Source organism: Podarcis tiliguerta, assembly GCF_965153285.1.
Source record: "Podarcis tiliguerta genome assembly, chromosome: 18".
NCBI lineage: Eukaryota > Metazoa > Chordata > Lepidosauria > Squamata > Lacertidae > Podarcis > Podarcis tiliguerta.
This window is the reverse complement of record NC_139551.1, coordinates 118,631-128,610: the sequence shown is the minus strand read 5'-3', so window position 1 is coordinate 128,610 and position 9,980 is coordinate 118,631. Positions and strand designations below refer to the sequence as shown.

Sequence of the window (9,980 nt, the reverse complement as noted above, 5' to 3'; positions counted from 1 at the left end):
ACACAATTAAAATCAATTAATTTTCAAAAGACAAAACCAAAAATGCCACGCAAAAAAGAGATTTGTTTCTAAATTCATTTTTAAAAGAAAAACACCATGCGTAAACTTTTTCTTTTAAAATAAATGATCGACTTTTTAAGCCAAAATAATGTCTTTAGACGTTTCGATCCACTGCCCAGCACTGGAATAAAATCAAACCGAAGATGGTTTAGTTACGGTGGAGGATTCAAGAGACATACACACAAAAACAAAACCAGAACGTTAGAGAGGAACCTCAATATTATGATTCTACAAAAAAAGACACCCTAGATCTGCTGAAGAAGAGGCGCGCTCGCTTGGCCCCCCTTTGCGCGCCTTTGCGCCCCTGCGCTCTTTCCGCGCACCTGTCGGCCCCGCCCTCGCCCTCCATTGGCCCAGCGGGGTGGGTGGGCGGGGCCGTGCGCCCCCGCCCCTCCCTCCTCCCCCCCCCCCCGCCGGTCAGCCGCGTCTCCGGGGCGCCAAGGTGCGCTCCTCTCTCTCCCTCCGCGATGGACTCCGCGCAGCTCCGCTTCCAGGCCTTCCTGCAGCGGCCGGGCTTCGTGGGCGACCTGCTGGGCCGCCTGGAGGCGCAGACGGGCGTCAAGAGGGACTACCTGGCCGCAGGTGAGCCGGTGCGCCCCCGGGGAGACTTCCCCAGCCAAGCCGGGGGAGAAGCGCCGGGCGTAAGGACTCTGTCCATGCTCAGAAGCACCCCTTTCCCCCTTGGAAAAAAGGGCCTGGGAGGGACCCCATCAGAAGGCAGGCTTGTTTAACTTGTTGTCTTCTTCTTATTATTAAATTTCCATTTTATAGTATTCAAGTACATCCTTCTTGGTTATCTCTTTGCTCATAGGAGCTGATCGACTTCCCTCCCTCCCCTTCACGGTTTTCTCATTCTTTCTGTATCATCACATTGTACCTCTTCCAATTGACATTTCACTTATTGTCTCATATTTTGAATAAGTTTTAAAAGGTAGTACTCATTAACATTACAAGTCTTTTTAAATAAACCCTGCTAGTGTTGTTAATTGTTTACAATTGTCCTTCAAATAGTGTTTACCTTGTTGTCTTTTAGGACGTATGGTACTTAATATCCCCCCCCACTTCCTTTTTAAAATCCCTGCCATTGTTGTTAAAGTTCATTGCTTTCCAAACGTTGTTTGTCTCCTAGGTGAGTGGTCAGGTCAGGAGACCCAGCCAGATGGGCGGGGTATAAATAATAAATTATTATTATTAATTATTATTAATTACTATTATCATAGCCCCCCCCAGAAGGCATGTAGTCTCTGTAACCCGAAAATTCCCCAACTGCAACTTGTCTTGAGGTTCAAGCTGGATATTGAACTGGGATAGAGCATTTTTAAATAAAATCATGCAACCCCTGTTAAACATGCCAGTGTTGGGGTGTCTGTGAGAGAATCGTGGGCCTAAGTGTGCCATGTCATTGCATCTCAGTAGGTCTACTCTGAGTAGGTGGTGACTGGCCCAAGGTCAGCCAGTGAACTTTGTGGCTTAGTGGGGATTTAAACCTGTCTCCCAGGTCCTAGTGCAACGCCCTGTTCTCTGCCCCCACACTAGGACTGCAGGGCAAAGGGCTGGCAATAAAGCAATGAAATATATTGTGATAATGAACGTTTAAGCCCCTGGAGAAGGCTGCTCTGCTTCTGTGCCTCTCTGCCCCCAAACAAAGCCCTCCTTTGCCACTATTGCACGTTCCACCCCCTTTTCTGCGGGTGGCTCTTTAACAGATGGGTTAGACTGGGGTCCCCTATCTCCCAAATTCAGTAATTAATTCCACAAGGTTAGTATTGCATACATGGGAATAAGCTGGCGGGTGGAGTCTTGCCTCTAACCTTTAATAACGGGAGGCGATAAGAAACTAATTGCAAATTACGACAGAAAGCTTTTCAGCACAGAGGTTCAGGTGTTGCTTCCAGGTATGGGGACATAGTGGGGTGTTTTGCAGTCCCTCCATCCTCCCGAAATTGGCAAGAGCCGACTTTTCGCTCCTTCCACGTGCCGAAGTTAATCTCCTTAGCATGTGATGCAGTGGGAGAAATCTTGGGAGATCTTTCGCTGCCGCTGACCTACTGAGAGTTGTTTGGAGACCTCTGTATTCCCCTCCCAAGAATCTGTTTCCTTTCCCCGGAAAGAGGGGTTGATTGTTAAACTACTCTGGGAATTCTAACTCTCTCAGGGTCTCCTGACAACTCTCAGCACCCTTAAAGGAACGACAGTTCCCAGAATCATTTGGGAAACGCTATTGCTTTAAACATATCGTGCAGATGAGGCAGTAAGTCACACTGAAATTACCACATCCCTTTATCAGAGCATCTTGCAATCTTCCCTTCTCTAGAGAAACCCATAAAAATGGTCCTTTTCAGGTCTAATACATGCCAAGTGTGTGTGATTGTTGGCATCTCTGTTCCTTTTCTGACGCATCACACTAAACAGACACCCACCATCACTTGTTAAAACTGACCCAAAAAGTCCCAGATCTGTCCAAATTAGTGCATGGATAATCTGTTTGACGCTTTCCAAAAATGCATTCTATTTCTTTTAGTCCCTGAGGACACAGGTGCCTTTAGCCGCAAAGCTGGATCCAGCATCCCCCCCCCCAGATGCACTTGCTCTGCCAGGGATTGGGGCCCTATCTGGGGGTCAGGCAGCCCACTGCTCTGCCCAGGAATGCCACCCCCTGGTTCTTAGGGAGAAGGACTTTTCCTGAGCTCCAGGTTGGTGCAAGGAAAATCACAAGCCCCCCGTTTGAAACTGACCAAGCTCTGCTAAGATACCCAAACGGTTCTTGCCGCACACAACTGAGGAACAGCTAGGGGGGGAACAGGATAATCTTAAACTGGAATATCAGGTTTGTCACGGAGCAGAGTCCTGTTGCAACTGCGGTGGTTTGTGCTGGGCGGTTTGTGCTGGGCCGTTTCGTAAATGGAGAATTTACAAAAGCCTGCAGCCATTGTGAGTGTGGGAGGAACGTGGCCTATTCTGGCCCAGGTTTGGAAACAGCCTTGTCAGGCGGATTATGCTGCACACAAACACACGCTATACCTTTAAAGCTTGTTGCCTCCAGCAGAAAGAGAATCCTGGGAACTCTGAACTTTTTAAAAAAAAGCATGTTGAGAATTGTAGTTTCCTGAGGGATAAACTACAGTTCCCACAATTCTTTGAGGAGGGGGGGGATGTGCTGTAAATGTGTAGTGTGTATGTAGCCCTGGTGGTGGTGTGCTAAGTGTGCCCCCCCCCCCTATTTTATTGCATTCTCTTTTTCCCATATATTCTAAGCAAGTGAAAGGAACAAACAAATTCTCAGCATTTCAGCTGCCGGTTCCTGGCTGGCTTTAGGGTCAAGCCTTGTTTTTAGTGGTGGTTTAGAATGTTTTAAGCTCCTTGCCACTACAAACGGAATGGCTTTTATTTGTTCTTCTATTTAGCTTCATTGTTTACTTTCTAAAAATGGTTTTATGGTTGCTTTATTACTAATATTAGTCATTCTTGCCAACATAGAAGCCTCTTGTACAGAGGCAGAAGGAGGCCAAACAGGTGCAATTTTTGTAGGAGAATGAAGATCTGCAACCCATGTATGTGTGGGTTAGTTATCAAAAGAAACAACAGGACGCCTGCATTCAAAACATGGGCCGTCATACCCTCTCCAGCAGGAGAAAGCCCCCCAGCAAAGCTTAAAACAGGCAGAGGGCAAAGCAGTCCTCAACCGCCAGCTTACCTGGCTCCAAGTCCTGCTGGCATCTACTGTATGTCAGGTCCAAAGTGCAGCAGTCGGGAAACACCGTCTGAGGGTCAATCCATGTAGCCAAAGTCCAGCAGTCGGGAGACGCACTCCAGAGACAAACCCAAAGCCGAGGCCACAGGAGCAGTTGAGCAGGCCTTGCCTGCTGATTGCAGCACCTGGTCCTGACGACCAGGCGAGCCTCACCTGCCCTGAGCCTCCAGCTGAGGAAGAAATATCCCAGTGCTTCTGGTTAGGGAAAGGGGGCTGATTTAAACAGAAACATGGAGGGCTGCCTTAGTTGGAGTCGCCCAGTGAAAAAGTTACTAGCAGCAGAATTCCTGGTCTTCACGGAACATTACCATAATGGTCATAACATAGCATGTTTATTAAACTCCTTTGTTTCCTTCTGCGTGTCTTGAGTTGCCCTCCTTCCCCTTTTCAAAAGGGACAGAGGCAGCAGCTCCCACCTTGGCCTGGAGGTGCTGGGAACAGAACCCAGGACCGTCTGCGCCCAAGGCAGATGCTCTGGCACCAAGCTGTGATTCTTCCCCAATTATTAATAAAGATTATTATCCTCATAACTGTGAATAAAGGGTAGATTAGACGCTTCTAGAGTTCAGGAACATAACTGAACATAACATGAACTGAACATAATACAAATGCTTTTTGTAAAGAGGCAAGAATGAAGGGGAATTAATTCCTTTCTGGGAAATATTGGAGTGGAATGAATTCCTTTTGTAAAATGAACTTTCCGGGCTCTGAGTATGGCTTTGCTCCATTTAGGTGCAATTGCGTTTCTGGGACTCTACCTGATGTTTGGCTATGGCGCCTCGTTGCTTTGCAATCTCATCGGTTTTGTCTATCCTGCTTATGTCTCGTGAGTACCCATCTTGAGAGCCGGACGCTCGTCTTCTCCTCTCCCTCCCTCTCTGGGCGTATTTTTGCTGGCTGGCGCAGGAGCTGGAGCTGTTCTGCAGAGCCGCTGCCCCAAAGCAGCAACCAATATCGAGGTGCAGAGTGAGGCCCCCTGCACCTGACATCCAAAGCAGTCCCAGACCACCTCAACAGTCGTGGCGGCCCTGAAAATCCTCGGAGCCAAAGGGGGCTGAGAGTTGCCAGGAGACCCCAGTTTTTCTCACGGAGCTACAATTCCCAGAGTTTTTTAACCATCAATCCCTCTTCCCAGTTGTAGGAGCAGTAGTGAGGGGGTCTCCGAACAACTCTCAGCATCCTTAACAAGGTCCAGTTCTCAGGATTATTTTGGGGAAGCCATGACTGTTGAAGTGGGGCGCTACTTTAGAAGTACAGGGCAGAGGAGGGCTGAGATGGCAGCATGCAGCTTGGCTCACTTGCTGGAGATGAATTAATAGAAGCAGAGAGTCCAGATTGCCAGGATGATTAATTGTGTTCTGTCCTACGCTGCATCTGGACTCCACCGTTGTAGAAGGGCATTGCCAAAAAGGAGAGTGTTCAGGAGAGGAGGAGCAGGGCTTAGGAACCTCACCTGAAGAGGAGCCATTGGGCATGTTTAGAAGATTACAAGGAAGCCATCTCTGGAGGCCCTTCCAGCTCTGAAAGGCTCCCCTTGGCCCAGTCGCCCAGCCCTCCGGCCCCCCGGCTGCTCTGGCACTGGTCTCGACAGAGGCGTCTTGCGGGTGAACATGGTTGGGACCGGAAGGGATGGGGGGGGGTTCCTGGGGGGGGGACCCAAAGTGCTGCATAAACGAGGGACGTTCTCACAGCCTTGCCGTTCTTTTCAGCATCAAAGCCATTGAGAGCTCCACGAAGGACGACGACACGACGTGGCTGACCTACTGGGTCGTCTATGGGCTCTTCAGCGTGGCAGAGTTCTTCTCGGACACCTTCCTTTACTGGTTTCCCTTTTATTATGCCGGCAAGGTAACGTCGTTCATTTTTAAAAAGTATCTGTATCCTGCTGTTCTTTAAAAAAATTAAAATAAATCAAAGTTATATATGGTTATTGCACATCACTTTGAGTTTTTTTAAGAACAGCAGGATAGAGATACAAACACATACACAGTACAAACATATGCACACAAAACACTTAAATGTCTAAAATTGAAGAGCAATTATTTATCATAAGATTTATCTGCTACTTGACTGTAAAAAAAAAACCCTCATAGCAGTTTGCAGAAAGATAAATTGGGAAAAATTTACAGCTGTAATTTCCCCCCAATTTTCCTTACTTATCTTTTTGCAAACTGCTTTGAAGGTTGTTCTTTTTTTACAGTCAAGTAGCAGATAACAAAAAAGTTTTAAAGTGCCATTTGGGTTTCTAACACTGGTGCAATCCTGAGCCGTTTGAGGGTGGGACACACACACACATCTGAAGGCAGCCCTGTTTAGGGAAGTTTCTAATGTTTGATGTTTGATTGTGTTTTCAATATCCTGTTGGAAGCTGCCCAGAGTGGTCAGGGAATAATAATAATAATAATAATAATAATAATAATAATAATATCCTCTCAGATGCCCACGTTCCCAGGTAAAGCAGTGGGAATGGAAATGGAGTATCCTGGGAAAGTGTATATGTGGCTGGGCCCCTCCAAGTGCTCACCTGTGGCTGGTGGTGATGCACTGCGCCCCCTTGTTGCAGTGCCCTGCTTTTTGATGCTGAGCTGCCCTCCTTTCTCCTGCCCCGCAGTGTCTCTTCCTGCTGTGGTGCATGGCTCCCGTCTCGTGGAACGGCTCCCAGGTCCTCTACCGCAACGCCATCCGCCCCTGGTTCCTGAAGCACCACCAGACCGTCGACAGCGTCCTCAGCGACCTCGGCGGCCGAGCTGCTCACGTGGCATCCACCGTCTCCAGGGAAGGTAATTGTGTCAGTTATGGCTATGGATTTTATATCTGTGGTTGCATCGCGCTTGAATTCCAGAAGCTGCTTCTTAGAGAGAGAGGGTTTGGCCCTTTTGAAAAAGCGACAGCCCTAAAAGCCTTTTAAACAGGCAAGATGATTGACGGCAGATGAGCTGCAGCCGTGCCTTTAAGGGTTTAAAATATTCCCAGGGCGTAAAAGCTGTTCTAGGCAAACTCTGAAAAGCAATGATCCTGGGAATTTGTCGGGTGTGTCCAGACCAGTGCCGGATTTATGTATAGGCTAAACAAGCTATAGCTTTGGGCCCCCCTCTCTTGGGGCCCCCCCAAAAAAATAAAGAAAAAAACACACCTGAAAAGCAACCATCCTGGAAATTTGCCATGTGTGTCCCGACTCTGCTCTGCTCTTGTGCGCAAGAGGCCCGGCGTCCTCCTCCTCCTTTCGCAATCTCTCGCTCTTTCTTCTGCAGCTTTTCATTCCCTCTGCTCTCTTCCCCTTCCTTTGTCTTTTGTCTTCTTAGTTCTGCAATCTCTGGCTGACAGCTGACCTCCACCTGTGCGCCAGGCAGCTTTCCACCACCGTCTTTACTCGCGAGTAGGTCGCCCTCCCCAAAGGATAACATCAGCCGTCATCGTTCGAGAAACCATGTGCCTCAAGTGGCTTTTTAAGGGGCTCAAGGCAGGGAAGATACAAGGAGCGTCCATTAAGATGTTCTTAAAGCTTTCTGTCCACAATGCAACAAAATAAGAGAAACTAATCTAAATTAAAACTAAAGCAAAGAGAGAAAAGAAAAAGACCCAAGGAAGAGAAGAGAAAAATAAAAATGACTTGTGATTTTCCATCTCTCAGTTACATAAAAGACTCTAGAATGAGACCCAACAGATCTATTTTCGATTAGGCGATCTTTTCCCAATCTTCTGACCCCAGTATAATTCATTTTCCTTTTTATTTCTTATTAATAAATGCCAGCAATAGTTTTCCTACTCCCAGATAGGCTTGATGAGCGTAATATGCAGTGGGGAGCACGTGCTCCTGTCTCCAAAGATAAGTCCAGATTCCACCACTACCTAGTGGCAGGGACATGGGTTCCCCAGCTGCCAGCTAAGTTTAGATGTGGCTTAGCCCATCTCTCTACCTTTGCACAAAGTGGATTAGAGGATGGTGGAGCTCTGGGCTGCCAGCAAGAGATGGAGGCTGGGATTTCCTGGTGGGGAAAGAGGCTATTTTTAAGTCTCCCCGCTGCAGAAAAGCTCAGCTCTTTGCCTACTCTTGGTTGGCAGTGAAACCTCTTGCTCTGATTCCAATGGATATTTTATGGGGAATATCTGTGGCTCCGGGGGAGAACATTGGCCACATCCAGAGGGTTAGGAGAGAAGCCCTTTCTCAATTCCTGGGGAGCGGCTGCCAGACGAGACTGAGCTTTATGGACCAGGGTCTGACTCTGTATGAGACAGCCACACCATTAAAATTCAAGGGGGGGGGGGGAGAAAGAAAGACAATACCCAAATATAAGCCACTCCCTTAAAATTCCACTGGCACTCACACCAGCGAATGACAAATGTAGAAGAAAATCCTACAGCGATATCATAAAAGCCCATTTTTGTAAGGTTGCAAATTTAAGCCGCACTCGGAATTTGGGGAAAAGTGCGGCTTATATTCAGGCCAATATGGTAATGCCTAGGGCTGCATTAGGGGAAACGGTTGGCAAAAATGCATGTATTGGACAAAATTACCCACAAACCTGCATGTGAACTTTCAAGGAAGGTTTTAAAGGAACCCACAAGGAGATCTGAGCTTAAGGACTGAAACAGGCTCTCCCCTCCCTTGTTGTCTTGCTCTCATGAGACGCCCTTTTCTCTCGGTTTATTTTCAGCCTCCAAAGAAGCCATGAGAACAGCCCTACGGACAGAGGACTGAGCAACGGACGTTTTCAACTCCCAAGCAAAAGAAAAGATGCCCACATTCTGGAATATCCCTGGAAGCTTGGGAAAGACTTTGGGTCTTTTTCTGCACACCTACGAAAAGATCATTCCTTTGGCTCCCTCCCTCCTCGCCGCCACCAAATTCCGGAAATGTGTGGCAATGCCACCAATGTGATTTGATTGCCTGTTCCCTGAGCGCTCCAAGAAATCCTTGTTTCCTTTCTGAACTCCAGCAGAGGGTGCTGTGACTTCAGAGGTTGCCTGGATTAATCCCCATCTGACACTCCAACCACGTTCTTATTTCTTTGGTCCCACAACGTGTGATCAGTTAGATCCTTCCATCCCTGAATATTCTCCCTGGCAATTGCGGTTGGCTATTCTTGGGTGGAGAGAGACCTGGCGAGGCTGCTCCCCCCCCCCCCAATTTGGATCTCAGGCTGTGCAAAAAAAGGTTTCAGCGGTTGCTGCCTCTGAGCTTTGGGAGAGCAGATGCCAGGAACCAGCTGGTTAGCAGCTTCCCTAGTACGGCCTGGATGCAGATCTGTGTGTGAAAACCTGTAACCACAAAAAGGTGGGCTCTTTCATTCTGGAGCTTGGGGGGTCTTGGCCTTCTGGTTTGGGTCTACATGGGGAAGCAGCACCTAGCAATCCAGATTTGATCCCCCCCACCGTGATATCATCCTAAATGCTTCCCTTGTCCTTCTCTACGTTTGTGTCCTGAGCTCACATCTTACAATGCATTAAAAAAGCAGTGCAAGGCCTGGTGTCCACTCCATCTTCTTAATACACAGTTGGGAAAATGCCAAGACTTGCAAATAAAAGCCAATGTTTGACCTCCAGTATTGATGGTGAGCTTAATGGGTTCTCAGAGCGTCCTGAGCTGCTGCTTCCTTAATGTGTCGTTGGTGGGATGAGGTGGGTGGGAGCAGTGATGGGAAACACTCCCTGACAACTTCCAGAAACTCTCAAGTTGGTACGACTCTCGTTTCTTGCTCTGAACTTCAGTCCCAGGAAGATCTGCCAAGAAAACACATCGCCCTGAAACAACCGCACGACACTCCTGGCGATTTTCCAAGTGGTGAACTTGAGAGATTGCGAGCTTTGTACTTTCTGCTGATAAAGTTGGAGTGATTGAGTGTCCTCCCCCCCCCATTTGTGTCTGGCTGCTTTTTATTTTTTAAGAAATGGATGCTTGCCAAGTCATTTGGCACACTTTCCGGTTCTGTACAATCACTTAGGATCATAGAAAGCAAAACGACATTATGGAAGTCTCTCTACAAATCATTGAATGCATATTGGGGGGGGGGGGGAGACACACACACACAGGTGTGATTCCTGCAATGCCTGGTTTAGCTGTCTCCGGAAGGGCCTCTGGCTGCCATGGGCTGAGTCAGGTGCAGTGGAAGAAGCAATGGTTGGGGACCTCAGTCATCATGTGGCACCTTCAGGGCTGACCTCTGCACCC

General features: G+C 48.0%; 2 protein-coding genes and 1 long non-coding RNA gene across 4 annotated transcripts in view; 2 read left to right on the top strand and 1 right to left on the bottom strand.

Annotated features, from left to right (window-relative positions):
• LSM4 (LSM4 homolog, U6 small nuclear RNA and mRNA degradation associated) overlaps nucleotides 1-7,064 on the bottom strand; it is a 42,850-nt gene extending 35,786 nt beyond the window's left edge. Inside the window, exon 1 of the mRNA XM_083422000.1 lies at nucleotides 7,053-7,064. The gene's annotated coding sequence lies outside the window, so the exon portion shown is untranslated. The remainder of the gene's footprint in view (nucleotides 1-7,052) is intronic.
• The window catches only part of LOC310668692, a 70,430-nt gene that overhangs the window by 59,869 nt on the left and 581 nt on the right, over nucleotides 1-9,980 (top strand). The window lies entirely within an intron of this gene.
• Nucleotides 456-9,663, top strand: REEP6 (receptor accessory protein 6). Of its 2 annotated transcripts, XM_083421981.1 has the most exons (6): nucleotides 485-642; nucleotides 4,544-4,637; nucleotides 5,521-5,659; nucleotides 6,423-6,591; nucleotides 7,114-7,187; nucleotides 8,467-9,663. In XM_083421981.1, the coding sequence occupies exons 1-5, from the start codon at nucleotides 528-530 to the stop codon at nucleotides 7,137-7,139; spliced, it is 543 nt and encodes a 180-aa protein (XP_083278107.1). In that variant the 5' UTR covers nucleotides 485-527; the 3' UTR covers nucleotides 7,140-7,187; nucleotides 8,467-9,663. The 2 variants fall into 2 exon arrangements, with proteins under 2 accessions (XP_083278106.1, XP_083278107.1); XM_083421980.1 differs by lacking the exon at nucleotides 7,114-7,187 and having other exon boundaries at nucleotides 456-642.

Excerpts from the sequence above, each read along its gene's own strand:
- REEP6 (XM_083421980.1), top strand. The coding sequence starts at position 528 with ATGGACTCCGCGCAGCTCCGCTTCCAGGCCTTCCTGCAGCGGCCGGGC. Across the intron at positions 643-4,543 it reads GAGGGACTACCTGGCCGCAG|GTGCAATTGCGTTTCTGGGA; the intron begins GTGAGCCGGTGC and ends TGCTCCATTTAG. Across the intron at positions 4,638-5,520 it reads GTCTATCCTGCTTATGTCTC|CATCAAAGCCATTGAGAGCT; the intron begins GTGAGTACCCAT and ends CGTTCTTTTCAG.